Source organism: Hypanus sabinus, chromosome 5 (genome assembly GCF_030144855.1).
Source record: "Hypanus sabinus isolate sHypSab1 chromosome 5, sHypSab1.hap1, whole genome shotgun sequence".
Taxonomy (NCBI): Eukaryota; Metazoa; Chordata; class Chondrichthyes; order Myliobatiformes; family Dasyatidae; genus Hypanus; species Hypanus sabinus.
This window is the reverse complement of record NC_082710.1, coordinates 106,649,012-106,665,471: the sequence shown is the minus strand read 5'-3', so window position 1 is coordinate 106,665,471 and position 16,460 is coordinate 106,649,012. Positions and strand designations below refer to the sequence as shown.

At 39.9% G+C, this 16,460-nt stretch overlaps 2 protein-coding genes across 9 annotated transcripts in view; one reads left to right on the top strand and one right to left on the bottom strand.

Moving 5' to 3' along the window:
* The window catches only part of LOC132394312 (protein mono-ADP-ribosyltransferase PARP14-like), an 83,505-nt gene extending 79,093 nt beyond the window's left edge, over positions 1 to 4,412 (bottom strand). For both annotated transcript variants that reach the window (XM_059970298.1, XM_059970299.1), the window contains exons 1-2: positions 4,275 to 4,412; positions 293 to 599 (exon numbers count right to left, since the gene is read on the bottom strand). In XM_059970298.1, coding sequence (XP_059826281.1) covers positions 293 to 461 — 169 coding nt within the window. In that variant the 5' untranslated portion in view covers positions 462 to 599; positions 4,275 to 4,412. The remainder of the gene's footprint in view (positions 1 to 292; positions 600 to 4,274) is intronic.
* The window catches only part of nmi (N-myc (and STAT) interactor), a 246,627-nt gene that overhangs the window by 189,981 nt on the left and 40,186 nt on the right, over positions 1 to 16,460 (top strand). For 4 of the 7 annotated variants that reach the window (XM_059970304.1, XM_059970303.1, XM_059970309.1 and 1 more), the window contains one exon: positions 6,727 to 6,795. In XM_059970304.1, coding sequence (XP_059826287.1) covers positions 6,730 to 6,795 — 66 coding nt within the window. In that variant the 5' untranslated portion in view covers positions 6,727 to 6,729. The other 3 variants (XM_059970306.1, XM_059970302.1, XM_059970305.1) reach the window with 3 other exon arrangements.

The following is a 16,460-nucleotide window of genomic DNA, read 5'->3' as shown; positions in this document are numbered from 1 at the left end:
CTTGGAGGTGAGAGTCCAACTAACCCAGCCAGGTTTGATACTGTTGGAAATCCCCTGTTAAACATTAGCACCAGTGTAGAAACTGTGTCTCACTGAAATCCGGAAAGAGAAAGATAAAAACAAAAATAATTCCCTAAGTATCATAAACATCACAGAACCAACACCAAAGGTAAACCACCAAATTACATTTAAAAAATTAACCAGCATTAGTTCAAGTAGTAAGTAGTTATTATGGGTAGTGTTCCAATAACATAATGAAATTTTTGTTGTCTTGACAAAAATCAATTCTTACCTTTTTCACTTTCAAAATACACTAAGAATTTTGTTGGATCAGGGTGAGCTTCAATCTCACATTCACCGCCTCCAGATTTCTTCTTGCTTTGAAAATAGATGGCTAGTTTATTTTTAACTGAGTCAAGACTGACGGGCAGTCCTTCCACTAACAATGGGAATCCAGGCATCCTTTGACTGACAGCAACAGTCCAGCTTTGATTCCACTGGATTTCAACAGGTTTATTTTGGAAAGGTGAGAGTCCAACAGTTTGAAGACAATATTTTAAGGCTTCACTGTACAAGTAGTTTCTGTGTGTGCTGTATCACTGAAAGTGAAAGAAAAGAACGAGGATGAATCATTGAGAAATTCCAGATTCTGTAATTTGAAGTATTTCAATAGAATCTTTTATTTCCATTCTGGAGAGAGGCTTGAAGGCTTATTTCAATCGGGATAGTGTCTAGTTGGTTAACTAAGAACACAAGGCTGGAAAATATCATTAACACAAGAAATTCTCCAGATGCTGGAAATCCAGGATTACATGCACAAAATACTGGAGGAACTCAGCAGGTTAGGAGGCAAATAGACAGTCGAGATTTCAGGCCAAGACCCTTCACCAGTCCTGGAAAGGAAGTGGGAAGTCAGAATAAGATGGTGGGGGCAGGGAAGGAGCACAAGCTTGAGGGGTAGAGTTTGAAACCAGGTGAAATGGAAGGTAGGTGAGTGGGAACAAAGTGAAAAGCTGGGAGGTGATAGGTGAAAAGGCAAAGGGTTGAAGAAAAAGGAATCTAATAGGAGAGTAGACCATGGGAGAAAAGGAAGGGTGGGGCACCAGGGAAGGTAATATACAGATGAGGAGAAGAGTTAGGAGGGGAGCCAGGTGGGGAGTGGGGGAAAATTACTGCAAGTTAGAGAAATTGATATTCGTGCCATCATTGCTCTTCACATTTAAAATGGGTTGGTAATGCGGTCACCACTGAGTGTGCATAAGTCCAGGAATAGAGCGACACAGACCATGAGCAGAAGGATGGGGATTAGATTCAATCAGCATAATAGCTGAAACAGATATAATGGGCTGAGGGACCTGTACAGTACAGAAATAGATCTACATTCTCAGTAACATATCAGGGTATCATTCCAATTTTACTTGTTCTTACCACAAGCCAATTTACTTACTGCCTTAAACGCCAGCATAGCTCTCTGGGTCATTGAGGCACGCAAGCCTCCAAACCCAGCAACAAGGTTCCCCTCTTGGAGGACCACAAGCTAAACTCTACATTTACACTTAAGTTATGCAGAGTGCCAATCAGCCAAGGACCTGATGAGATACAGCTCCCAATGAACAACCCATGCACTTCCCTGGCTGTCTGTGCTTGACTGTACTAATCCTCTGTCATTTGAGCTGTTTTTAAGGTAAAATCCCATTGTCATGAAAAATAAAAAACTGCACAATTCTCTTTGATTTGACATTTTTCACATTTCTCTTCTCCTGCTGTTCAGAACAAACTAAAATTCAACTCTCTTTCCAGGAAAAGAAATTTATCAAACGTTGAAAGGCCCTGATAGAGTGGATACGGAGATGTTTCTGACAGTAGGGTAATCTAGGATCACAGGGCACAGTCGCAGAATAGAGGAACATCTGTTTAGGACAGAGATGTGGAAAAATTTCATCAACTAGTGTATGATGGATCAGTGGAACTCATTGCCAAGCCAGCTGTGCAGGCCAATTCATTGTGTATACTGTATTTAAGGCAGGGGTTAATAGGTTCTTGATTAATCAGGGTGTTAAATGTTATGGGGAGAAGGCAAGAGAAAGTGGTTTGAGAGGGATAATAATCAGCCATGCTGGAATGGTGGAGCAGACTTGATGGACCAAATAGCCTAGTTCTGCCTCTACGTATCCAGGATTGAGGATGAACTACGGGGCTATAAAATTACATTAATGTAAGTAGGCAGGGGACAAGACCAAAAAACTGATTGTGGACTTCAGAAAGGGAACACACACCAACAGAGGTGGAGAGAGTGAGCCATTTCAAGTTTTTGGATGTGAATATTTCTGAGGACTTGACCTGGTCCCAACATATCGATGCAGCTATAAAGCAAGAGAGCAGCTATATTTCATCAGGAGTTTGAGGAGATTTTGTATGTCACCTAAAACACTCAAAAATGTCTACAAATATACTGTGAACTGGTTGCATCAACATCTGGTATGGGGAGGGGTGGGGCTACTACACAGGATCAAAGTAAACTGTTGAAAGTTGTTGAATTAGCTCCATCATGTGTACTAACTCCATAGTATCAAAGACATCTTCAAGGAGTGGTGCCTCAAAAAGGAAGTGTCCATTAGTAAATACCCCCACCACCCAGGACACACCCTCCACTCATTGCTACCATCAGGAAGGAGGTATGGAAGACTGAAGACACACACTCAATGATTCAGGACCAGTTTCTTCCCCTCTGCCATCCAATTTCTGAATGGGCAATGAACCCATGAACACTATCTCACTAATTTTTGTTTCTGTTTTTGCACTACAATTTAATGTGGTTACATATATCTTACTGTAACTTGCAGTTTTTTTCTTTTACATTATCAAAGTATTGCATAATATTGCTGCCGCAAAGACAACAGATTTCACAACATATGCCAGTGACATTAAACCTGACTCTGATAATACAAAGAAGAAAGCGTTGCTAACAGCAGGGGCAAGGAACTTGCATAACAAGTCAGATTTTACTAATGGACAGAGACAATCTGAGCTCTATCACAGATTTTTTTTTGTCTTCTGCAATTATCTGAGCTTCTTGGTAAAGCTTTTCCCTCTTTCCCAGTTCTGCTAAAGGCTCTGTGTGCCACCCCTGCTTCTCTTTCCACAGAACTGCTGGTGATTGTAGCATTTCCTGTTTTTAACTTAAGAGGACCAACATTGCCAGTTCTTCAAACTTGCATATAATACAAGTCCAAAACTCCTCAGCCATTATTAGACTGAAATTAGATCATAGCATATAGAAAAGTACAGCACAGTAAAAGGCCATTCAGCCCACAGTCCCGGTCTCAAACTCACTGCAGAATTAAACTGAATCCTTTCTGCCTACAATTCATCCATTTTCCTCCATTCCATTTGATAGCCTCTTAAATGCCAATAGTCTGAGCTTCCACTCTGGCAATAAATTCCAAACACTTGTCACTCTCTAGTGTTAAAAAAAAACCTGCCCTGCACATCTCCTTTAAACCTTTCCTCCACTCTTCTTAAAGTCCTCTAGTCATTGGCATTTCAATCCTAGGAAAAAGATCCTCTCAAAATATTGAACACTTCCATCAAGTCTCCCTCCCTAGCTTCTGAGAAAACAACCCATGCTTGTCCAACTTCTGCTAGCTCACACGCTCCAATCAGGCAACATTCTGGTAAACCTCTTCTGCACCACCCTATCTAGTTGCGTGGTATGAACTTGGACCCCAAGATCCCTTTGGACATCGGTGCTGTTAAGGGTACTTTTGCATGATCCCCTATATTTGACCTCCCAAACCGCAACACCCCACACTTGCTTGGATTACATTCCATAAGATTAGCGAGTGAGTACACAGAACTCACAACATTGACAAACTGAAAGCAACAAGCTAGAGGAACCCAGCAGGTCAGGCAGGTCCGGAAGAAGGGAATCAGCCCAAAATGACGACGGTTTTTTCTCTTTCCCATTGATGCTGCCTGACCTGCTGAGTTTCTCCAGCATTTTGCGCATATTGCTTTGGATTTCCAGCATCTGCAGACTTTCTCATGTTTGTGATTTACAAACTTATCCTCGTGGAATCATTTGGTAAAGAAAGCATCAGTTTGGCCAACACTTTTGCACACCCAACTTTGAATACATAGGTGTAGGATTAGGAAATTTTCGCAACCAGTTGGGTTTTCCTACAGAGACCCTTACTTTCACTTTACCCCTTAATAAGTTGTTAACAAACAAATTAACAAAATACATCAATATTAGATCCACAATTTATACCAACCTCTACATTAAGAACTAGTTCCTCCAGAAAAGTCCCAATGGCAAGGCGACAGAGGCTGGGGTCCGAAGTATGGAGAAGCCGCCGCCGCCGCCGGCTCCCGACCCTTTCTACCCCGCTCGCACAAACTCCTCTGATCACAGTCTCTTCCGGAAAACAATTCTCTCCCTGAGGTCTAAGCACGAATAACAAGCTGCCCTCATCTTCCTGGTATGATCGCTCCTGCTTAAAAAAATCCTTAAATTAATATTCCGTGTTATAAACAAAGGTTTTTAAACTCACTTTATCATGATTTGCTGGGTGTGTCCGCGTTTGTTTATTTCCGTAGAAGAATATACTGCAGAGTTCTGCTAAGTCAGGTGATTTCCAGTTAGAGCTTTATAGAAAGTGAAAGCATTTCGACGACGTTTGCCAACAGCCGGCATTGCTGAAGACGATTATTTGCGAGTTTCTACGGTCGAAACGCAGGTTTGTATTCTCTGCAACAGTTCAGCTCTTGGACTTGAAGGCAAAAATTCTAAAAAAACAACGAGCCAGGACTCCAAAGGATTGCTAAAGTGCCCATAAACATTGACCGCGTTTACAGGCAATATTAAACACTAAAACGTACGCTTGTAATGATTTTAGTAGTTTGTAATTTTAGTCTATCAAAAAATTGAGGAATGATATTCGGCTTCAACAGTACACGCTTTATATTCTATAGCCAATGTTTTAAATTAATATATAAGCATGCATGTCATTATTGCCACACTATTTCCGGATGATAAAAATGTTTGGTTGCGGATACAATATGGTCTTTTAAGAGGCTCCAGGATAAGTACATGGATCTTTGAAAAATACAGGGCTGTGGGTAACCCAAGGTAATTTCTAAAGTGAGTACGTGTTCGGCACAGCATTGTGGGCTGAAGGGCCTGTATTGTGCTGTGGGTTTTCTGTGTTTGAACTTTAATGGTGTTCTACCATGACATTCACCCATATTTTATAGATGGTTCAAAAGATCCAATGACAGATCATTCAGGTGTTTCGGTTTGTGCTCCAAAGTTTCGGGTGACTGTTAAGAAAAGATTGTTATACAAAGTATCGGTATTTCTGCCTGAGATAGTTGCTAATATTTTAGCCTAGATTGGGTCGAAGAAATAGGCTCTACTTATGTACTTCTGTGGTCCGATTCGTTCTCGATTTGACATTTTTAAAACGGGTATTTCAAATTGTAGGCTAGAAGTTCTTTTGTGATTGGACAACATCTGTTGAGCCTGCGGGGTCATGACTTGTGTTGCCAGTTCTTAGGCTTTCCTGCTCATGTTGGGGTCAAAGGCAACGAGGTGGTAGACTTTCTAGCCAAGCAATCACTTAAAATTAAAGAAGTAAATGTGGTGCCTTTGCATAAGGGGAAGGTAAAACTATTGTTATAAAGTCTATTTGATCACTGGGGCAGCAAAGTTGGAATACTGAAAAGACAGGACGGCAGTTGTATCAAATTCCGATATTGATGGAAACTCGGCTGGGAGATGGGTATAAAAGATGGGAAGAAGTTATACTTACACCTTTATGTATTGGATGTACTAGGTTGAATAATTCCATGTTCAGAATTAATATGTGTGATTATGGCCAGTTGTAGGAAGTGTAATTGTCAAGAAATGGTGAGGTATTTATTGTTTGCAGTTCCTTTGAGGTGCAAAGGAAACATCTAATTGCTAAATTAAGATCTTTGGCACAGAAACAGTTTAACATAAAAAGTTTATTAGGATATCACTGCCATCGTAATGCATGTAAGTATATATTTGACTTTTTGAAAAGCATTAGACTTTTTTGATATTATTTTAGTGAGTAGACTTTCTGTCTCTTGGCTCCATGGTCCAACTTAATTGGTGGTGGTAAAGCACCTTGTATTGGTCTGCCAAACACAATTAAACTTTACAAGAAGAAGAAGGCTCAAAAATATACTGTATACTTGTGTGGTGGGATGTATTGTCAAGTAATTAACATATACTACTTCGGTTGGGTTGAGCTGTTCTCTGATCTTGGCAATCCATTTCAGGGAAACAAGATTGGAGAACAACTCAACCCAAGCCACACATTTTCTGAGTTATTTCCATAGACTACATCACTGTTAGCTTTCTCCCGTAATCAGAACCTTTTGTTAGCTTTTGGCCAGCAGTCATGATAAAGTTGACGGCACACCAACCTATTCAATCCCGGCCTTAGTTAAATCCAGATTAGCTTATTGAAGCCGAACATCTTCGGTAGTTAATAGAGGACTGACCAGAATGACTCTAAGTTGACAAATAGATTCTATCATTTAATCCAGACACAAATTGAACCAGGATCACAAACATGAAAGACATTATTTCCTCACTTCATTTTATGCACACTATCTGCATGTTTTATCTGTCTTTAACTAAGCAACTTAGTTAATATTTATGCATGTTAATATTGTTATTTTTCTTTGAATCAGGGTATGGATCAGCCATCAGGGTCTAATCAACCCCAGCCACTACTTGATGATAACGGCAGCTTAAGTTTTGTAAGTATGGAATTCAAAAAGAAAAGTATTGTGTTAAATTTATTTTCATTAAACTTTAAACTAAAACCCATAATGTTTAAATATGCTGGATCACCATGCTAAAACATAACATAACAGCAACATCCACAAAATGCTGGAGGAACTCAGCAGATCAGGTGCTGCACGCAAGGCTGCTTAGCAAGCTCAGAGTCCATGGTATGACAGGAAAGATACTAGCATGGCTAAAGCAGTGGCTGATTGGCAGGAGGCAAAGAGTGGGAGTAAGGTAAGCCTTTTCTGGTTGTCTCTTGGTGATTAGTTGTGTTCCACAGGGTTCTGTGTTGAGACCACTTCTTTTTACATTATATATAAATAACTTGGATGACAGAATTGATGGCTTTGTTGCATAGTTTGCAGACGGTACAAAGATAGGTGGAGGAGCAGCTAGTATTGAGGAAGTAAAGAGGCTGCAGAAGAATTTTGACAGATTAGGAGAATGGACAAATGAGTAGCAGATGGAATACAGTGTTAGGAAGTGTATGGTCATGCACTTTGGTGGAAGAAATGAAAAGGTAGACTTTTTTTCTAAATGGATAGAAAATTAAAAAAACTGAGGTGCAAAGGGACTTGGAAGTTCTTGTGCAGGATTCCCTAAAGGTAAATTTGCACATTAAGTCTGTGGTGAGGAAGGTAAATGTGATGTTAGCATTCATTTCAAGAGGACCAGAATATAAAAGCGAGGATGTAACATTGAGGCTTTAAAAAGCACTGGTGAGGCCTCATTTGGAATATTGTGAGCAGGTTTAGGCCCCTTAGAAAGGATGTGCTGAAACTGGAGAGGGTTCAAAGGAGGTTCACGAAAATGATTCCAGGATTGAGTGGCTTGTCATATGAAGCATGTTTGATGGCTCTGGGGCTGCGTTCACTAGAATTCAGAAGAATGAGACCTGACCTAATTGAAACCTAACAAGTGGTGAAAGGCCTTGATAGAGTGGATTTGGACAAGATGTTTCCTATGGTGCGAGAGTCTAGGACCAGAGGACACCACCTCAGAATAGAGGGGCATCCTTTTAGAACACAGATGAGGAATTTTTTAGACAGAGAGTGGTGAATCTGTGGAAATTGTTGCCATACAGGCAGTTGTGTTGGCTAAGTCTTTATGTATATTTAATGTAGCGGTTGATAGGTTCTTGATTGGTCAGGGCATGAAGGGATACAGGGAGCAGGTAGAAGATTGGGATTGCGAGGAAAACTGGATTGCCCATGATGAAATGGCAGAGCAGACTCGATGGGCCAAATGGCTAAATTTTGTTCCTATATCTTATGGTCTTATCTATGAAGTGGTTTGATGTTTTGGGCTGAGACCTGTTTTCAGGCCTGAGAGGAAGGGAGAAGATACCTGGGGGAAGAAAAAGGTGGGGGAGGGGTAAGAGGCTAGCTGGAAAGTGATAGGAGTAGCCAAGTGGGTGGAACAGGTCAAAGGCTGGAGAAGAAAGGATATGATAAAAGTGAAATGTGGGCCGTAGAAGAAAGGGAAGGAGGTGGGGACCCAGGGGTAAGCAGGTGAGATGTGGTGAAAGGTCAGACTAGGGAATAGTGGAGGGTGAAAATTAGTTCACCGGAAGGAGAAATTGATATTCTTATCATCGGGTTGGAGGGTACCCAGATGGATATAAGGTGCTGCTCCTTCACCCTGAGGTAGCCTCATCTTGGCACATGCACGTACACACTTGGGTTAAAGTTGTGTAGGTGCAGATATTGTACATGTAAATAATTGTGCTAACTTGTTCGTGACTAACTGTAGTGGATTTATTTTCCAGTCTCTTAATGTCTATATATCTGCATTGCAAGAACTCGCCACTATAATGCTCCAGTACGCTCTAATCAACCACTTGGCATGGTGAGAATGTGGAAAAAGCTGCCAGCAGAAGTGGTAGATGTGAATTCAATAGTAACATTTAAGAGAAGTTTGTATAGGTACATGGATGGAGTGGTTTCGAGGTATATAGACCAGGTGTAGGTAGATGGCACTAGGCCGAATATCAGGTTGGCATGGACTAGATAGGCCCAAGGGCCTGTTTTGGTGCTGTAGTGCTCTATGATAATGTTCACTTTTTATAAATAGAATAGTCATTCAGCACACTCTTAAATTCATAAACAGCAATGAGACAAACAAAATTCTGGGGTGAAAAAATCTTGTTTCTCTTTCTACAGATGCTGCCTGACCCACTCATCCAATATGTTCTGTTTTTTCTTTTGGGGTTCTGCAGCATTTTTTTTGATTTTCGTTAAATTTTATTTTTGGTAGTAGTTGTGGAGATATGATACTGATCTGGTCTTGGAATTTCGTAACCATTTCTTAACAGTGATCCAGAATCTTTATTGTTAAAAATTACATGGAATCTCTGGTTAAAGCCTAATCTAATTGCAGAAAATCAAAAAAGTCCAGATTTTGTTCAGAGCAGTACTGAGATAATAGCCTAGATTATTTATTTACAGGTTTCCCCACTATTCGAAGGTAGAGCATTCCTATGAAATGGTTCTTAAGCCAGAATGTCGTAAAGTGAAGAAGCAATTACCATTTATTTACATGGGGGAAATTCATGAGCGTTCGCAGACCCAAAAATAAACGTACCAAATCATGCCAAATAATACATAAAACCTAGAATAACAGTAACATATAGTAAAAGCACGAATGATCTGATAAATACACAGCCTATATAATGTAGGAATACTTTTCTACAATTATTGCAGCACTGTCCACCGCAGCGAAAATCTCACGCAAGCGAAGTCAGCAGCACTTGTGGCAGAAACACACGGTGCAAGCACTCCCGGCAGAAGCACTCTTTCCAGTAACCTTTAAGCTATGAAGCTATCGAATAACACATAAAAATACACAGCTTATATAAAGTAGAAATAATGTATGCCCAGTGTAGTTTCACTTACCAAAATCAGGAAGACAGCGAGCTCACTGATGATGGTGTGTTAGGCTGAGTTATGGGAGGTTGGGGTGGTGGGAGACTGGGATGCCAGCTCATCGTCGTCTGTTTCCATCAGGGCAGGCAGGTCACCTTCTTCTATGTCTGCCTGCCTCAATGTCGAAGGTCGAGATTCGTTGTCTGTTGTGACTGATTGTGGAAGGCTTGAAAAATGACAGCATGCTTGACTGCTTAGCCTCGCGCATTTTTCTATCATACACTTCTTTGTAAGCACTCAAACCATCCTGCGAACCTGCCCTAAACCTACGTACCCTTTCAAAATTAAAGTCATACTTTTCTGCAATCATTGCAGCGTTGTCAATCGCAGTGAAAATCTCACGCAATTGCTTCACATTCAGTTCCTGGACGTCTTCACTTTCGGGCCATTCGCTGCTGCATTCGGCTTCAATTGTTATCCTTTCCTCTTCATTAGCTCTTCATCTCTCAGTTCTTGGTCATGTAAACCTCTTCAACATTATCTTCGTCAACTTCCACAAACCCTTAGCCAAACTCACAATGTCCTTACTCCGTTCACCACGATCGAAACGCTTTATTATGTCTAGTTTTACGCTAAGTGTAACACCCTTAGATGCTCTTTTAGGCTTTTCCGATACCTTAGAACTCAACTTGCTAACGGATGCACAAAATAAATCGACATAAAGCACAGATGCTCACAAGCACGTGTTTAAGCAATGCTGGCTAGAATGCAGTTCCGGGGGAGGAGCCTGGCTGCTCAGTATGCGCTGCCTTTTTTAGTAACAGTGAAAACACCTACTGTTAGCGAAAACAGGTAACCAATGTAGGTCTTTCGTAACAGCGAGTTGTCGTAAAGCAAACGTTCCAAAAAACGGGGGACACCTGTATTCTTTATTGAGATACAGCATGGAATAAGCCTTTCTGGCCTTTTGAACTGCACCACTCACAATCCCCCAGTTTAGTACTAGCCTAATCACAGGAAAACTTGCAATGACTAATTAACCTACCAACGAGTACATGTTTGGACTGTGGGCTGAGGGGAGGAAACCGGAGCACCCGGAGGAAACTCACGCGGTCACAAGAGAATGTACAAATTCCTTACAGGCAGTGGCAGGGGTTGAAATGTTACAAGAATCACTCCTTGTAATAATGGTCAGTGAGGCACAGAGAATCTGTAGTTACCGACAAGTAACTTTTATTGTTTCAACTAAAAGCAGGTGTGTTCACAAACTGTCTCTGTGTGCACCATACTAGAATTCCCTAACTGTCCATGAACAGTCAATGAAGAAAAAAGGTTATCACCTGTAAAAGGAATTTACGTTGGCCAGGCGCTCCTGTGGTCCCGATCTCCATGTGTCCATGGGGTCCTCCTTATCCATGATGGTTGGTCTCTGGCTACTGGTTATCGTACCTGTGTATTTGGAGATCCCGAGTCGTATACTGTTCCTCACCAACTGAACCATTGGATCGCCATCCCATTGGCTCAAGGTCACCTGACCTGCCTGGGTCAACTTCTTACTGTACAGGGCTTGAGCCAACATTGTTTCATGGCTCTGCCCATCTCAGCCTTGTGTATTTATGTCTTTACACTCTGACTGGTCCAAACCAGTTAAATGAGGCAACCCAGACAGAGTCTGACGAGATTACCTATTGCAGGTCTGGCATTTTACAGAACAAGTAGCCACTCCTCTGAGACTGGTCTCAGGTATATTGCTCTGAATAGATTGCCCCAAAGCAAGGATCAGTTCAGAATCCACCCCTTTACATAACAGATGGCTATTTGTTTGAGAATGGTCTCAGGTTTAGCAGATCATTACCTGAAGCCTCCTGTGTCCACATGCAGTTGCTCTGGTTAGAACATCCAAGAGCAAGAAACTGTTCAGAGTCCACAAAGTGGGGGAAACAAAGACAACTGTCTTGTCTGCTTCGCCTTTCCTTAATCAGACTGCAATTTCTTCTGGCCAACAGAACCCAGGTCGCTGGTACTGTAAAGCACCGTGCCACCCGCTATACTATTGTGCTGCCCCAATGTGCTGAAATTCTACAATTGGTTCTGAACTGATACAGAGGCCAGAATATTATAATTAAACTTAGTAACGTCAAACCATTATTAACCTATCTTTTTTGAATGTCAGTGCTAATATGCAAGAAAAGCACTGCATATGGTGTGATTCCAAAATTGAAACTGAAAATGCTGGAGATATCAGCAGGTCAGGCAGTACCTATTGGGGGGGAGAAACAGAATTATCATGTCAGGTAATTGGCTTTGCATAATTACTCAGAACTGTTATCTATACCCAGAATTTAAATTACCAGTTGGGGGGGGGGGGGAGTGAACAAAAGCAAAGGAAAGTGATTGGATGAAGACCAGGAGAGACTTAATGATAAAATTATCATAGTACAACATATTAAATGTTTAGAAGTGATAGAATGATTATCTTTAATAACTAAACAATTACAGAGAGAAAGCAGGAAGTCTTGAAATGTACAAGCACAAAAAATCTGGAGATGCCAGAAGTTGAAAGCAGCACACACAGAAGGCTGGGGGATCTCAACAGGCCAGGGAGCATCTATTGAAAAGAGTAAGCAATCAACATTTGGGGCAAAGGCGCTTCTTCCGGACTAGGAAAAAAAGAAGAAAAGTCAGAGTAATAAGATGAGGGGAGGGGAGGGGAGGAAGAAGTACAAGGTGGTAGGTGTTGGTGAAGCTGGGGAAGGAGTGAAGTAAAGAGCTAGGAGGTTGATTGATGAAAGAGATAAAGGGCTGAAGAGGGGGGAATCTGAGGATGGAAGAAAGGGAAACAGGAGGAGCACCAGAGGGAGGTGATTGGCAGGTAAGGAGATAAGTTGAGAAAGGGAAATGGGAATGGTGAAGTGGGGGTGGGGGGTGGTGGGAAACACCAGAAATTCAAGAGATTGATGTTCATGCCATCAGGTTAGAAGTTACCCAGATTAGATATAAGGTGAAGCTCCTTCAACCTGACTGTGGCAGCCTTGCTGTAGTAGAGGAGGCCTTGGAGTCTTCCTACTTTGTACTTCTTCCTCCCCTCCCCCTGACCTCCTCCTTCTTTCCAGTTCTGATGAAGGGTCTCAGCCCGAAATCTTGACTCTTTACTCTTTTCCATAGATGCTGTCTGGCCTGCTGAGTTCCTCCAGCATTTTCTGTGCGTTAATCTGGTGTGTTTGCTGGCAATATTCAACACGAGAAGTAGTTGAACTTATAGATGTCATACAGGTAGGGTTTGTGATGCAGCTACCACAGAGTGCCATAGACCTGAGGTCAATCCCGATCTCGAGTCCTATCTGTGGGGAATTTGCATGTTCCCCCTGTCACCATGTGGATTTCTTCAGAGAGTTTCAGTTTCCTTCCATGTCAGTTAATAGGATATGCTCTTTCTAAATTGCCTTTAGTGTGTAGGAGGATGGTGGAATATGGGGAAGCTGCCGGGATGTGGAGAGGATAAAAACTAGGGGGGGAGACTCCACCTTCTGCAGTGACACACCGATTTGTGTGGCTGCAATTAATTCTTTCTTTTCCCCAGTTTAAACTTTGAATTTTTAACTTTTATTTGCTGGATCCTAGAGGGGAATAGTTGTTACTATGTCACAATCTTTAAGAAGTGGAAGCAGCTTCCTGAATCTAGCAATGGAAAGGGGAAAAAGTCTGAGGAAACACCAGCCTGGGTTGAACATTTAGAAAATTCGCTGATGGATCTTCATAAGAAGATAGACAACACGGTAAAACTTGATGCTACCTCTTCTGAGATGAAGTTGTTACGAGAGAATTTTCAATTTGTGCAGGAAGGCATTATATCTCTGAATTCTGAACTTAAAGAGGTGAAGTGGCAAATTGTAGAAATTTCAGCGCATTTGGAGAAGTCACAACAGAAGATTATTGATTTGGAAGCAAGATCTCATCAGAATAATATTCGAGTTGGATTGAAGGAAGGATCAGAGACTGGAGATTTATTAGACTATTTTGCTAACCTGTTTCAATCTCTGTTTTCGGATATTTTTATCTCAACCTCCCAACATCGAAAGAGCACGTAGAATTTTTACTGTGATACCTCACCAAGATAGACCAAGGTCAGTTTTGGTCTCCTTTCTTCATTTTAAAGTTGAAGACCGAATCATAAAATATGCAAGAAACAAAAAGTTTTTAAATTTAAAGGTTCCAAGCTTCATTTTTATGAAGATTATCCACGGGAGGTTAAGGCTCTGCAGTTTAAATTCGTTCCAACCATGAAGATAGCCTATGATAAGGGATTATTCCCATCACTTCAATATCCAGCTCGATTAAAATTATTTCCCAAAGATTCGACTCCATGTGTTTTTCTGGACCCCAAAGAGGCGTTGGAATATGTTAACTCTATTCCAGTTGTAGCCGAGGTTTGAATGGTTTTAGGTCTGCTGAATAATCATTCTTTTGGAAAGAAGAGAAGGTTTGAATATTTTTGATTTGCTTAAGATATCCTTTGATCGACCATTTAAAGAAGATGTAAACCTTTCAATGTGAATGATGAATGAGTTTTTGAAATCTGTTTGGTCTACTGAGTGAATTAAGACAACAGATAGACTGTTTGATTATCTGTTTTATTATTTGTTTTATTCTCCTTTTTCATTAATTAAGTGATAGTTTCCATAGTTCATAAGGTTTTTTTTCTTATATGTATATAGACTTGGGAGTGCTTACTCGATAGATAATTAGTTTTCTCTAAAAAAAAGTTTTTCATTGGGCGTGTCAGTTAAATGGAAAATGGTGCTGATTTTTCTTCACTAGAAATTACATAGGTATTTCTAGGTTTGTTTAATTTTATAGTTTTGGCATCCTTGGAGATTGTTTTGCATTCCCCAGTGTGTTTTTAAGTATAAACATTTTTTTCTCTGAAATTTATACTGGATATGAGGAGCTAAATGTTGTAGAGAAAAATGGAACAGTGTTGGCCTTTTGGTCCATATTGTTCTGCTTTCCTTTCAATTTACTTCATGATTAATTTAGTGCTTCTGTCCTGTAGAGAATTCTATTCCTCTTTCACTATGAGTCTATTTAGGAGTTTCTTGAATGTTCTTTTTGTGTCTGCCTCTATGACTACCCATGGTAGATTTTTCCACTTATCCACTCGTCTAGGAAAAAAACATCTCTGAGATCCCTATACTTTCTTCTGATCACCGTAAAATTGTGTCCTCTTGTATTAACCATTACAGCTGGGAATCTGTTCAATGTTTTAATGATTACCTAGCCTTACCAGTGTCCGTTGTTTCAGTACAATAATACTCTTTGTAAAGTAATGGAAGGCATTAAAGTAAATTTATATTTAAATTGCATATATATCAGTTAGAAGTAAGGCCTGTAAGTGGGCAGAAGAACCAGTTGACATGACTTGATATGGTGGTGTGTTGCTTTGTAGTGTGAGGCTTTTTATACTTCGCAAAATACCTTTTTCCTTTGCAAGGCTTCTCTATTTTAGGGCTTTATCCTTTTTTTGTAACTGGTGGGAGGAATTAAGAAAAGCTTTTTAAAACCACTATTATAAAATGGACAGCTCGCGAAGTCTTCTTTTACTCTATGGGGAGGCATTTCGGTTTTTTTTTGCTGAATTTCAGGCTTTTTGGGGTGGTGGGAGGATTGGGGTTAGTTTTGATTTACAGGATCAATTGTAAGATTAATTTTAGTTTTCTTTTTGGTATTTTTTTCCCATTACGGAGTTCCTGAGCATGCATATTTTGTGTATGGTTGTACTTATCACCACCAGTTTTGATTAGCCTGGACTGGTATGCGTCCATTTATGTGTTAAATAAAATAAAATTTTTATGGCAATTAAACAGATAAATGTTATAAGTTGGAATGTATGTGGTTGGAATCATCCTATTAAGTGAAAGAAGACTTTTAAAATCATTAATTGATTCCAACCCGATATAATTTTTGTTCAAGAAATGCATATTAAAATGGGCGATCAAAATAGATTTTTTTAAAATGTGGAAGGGCCTTCAATTTCACACTATTTGTCAAAATAAAACAAAGGGAGTATCTATTTTTATTAAATCCATTATTTTATTTATCCAAGAAGATATTGTGTTAGATATTAATGGTAGATTTTTAATTGTTAAAGGAACAATTTGTAATAGAAAAATTGTTTTGGTTAGTCTATATGGACCTAATGTAGATGATCCTTTTTTAAAAAAAAATGTATTTGCTTTATTGCCGGACTTAAATGTTAATATGTTGTTAATAGGCAGTGATCTTAACTGTTGTTTAAACCCTTTGATTGACAAGAGTTCAACTAATCAGCGGCTTCCAAATGGTTCTGCATCACTTATTAACTCTTTCCTAATTGATTTTGGCCTGGTTGAAATTTGGAGGCATTTGCATCCTAATGATAGAGATTATTCTTTTTTTCCACACATTCACAAAAAAGATTCGAGAATTGATCCCCGATTTTTGTCCAAAGTCCATAAATGTGAATATGATGCTATAGTTCTTTCGGATCATGCACCTTTAAGTTTAGCTTTTGTAATGAATGATGTCGTTATTGCAAATTCGCCTTGCTGTTTTCCAGAAAGTTTATTACAAAGTCTGGACTTTGTCAGATTTATTGAGACTCAGATAAATGATCTTTTTCTTTTTAATAATATGGGAGATGTATCAAAATTGATTATATGGGATACATTTAAAGCATATTTGCATGGTCAGACAATTTCCTATTCAGCTAAGTTTAAGAAACAGACAAAAAC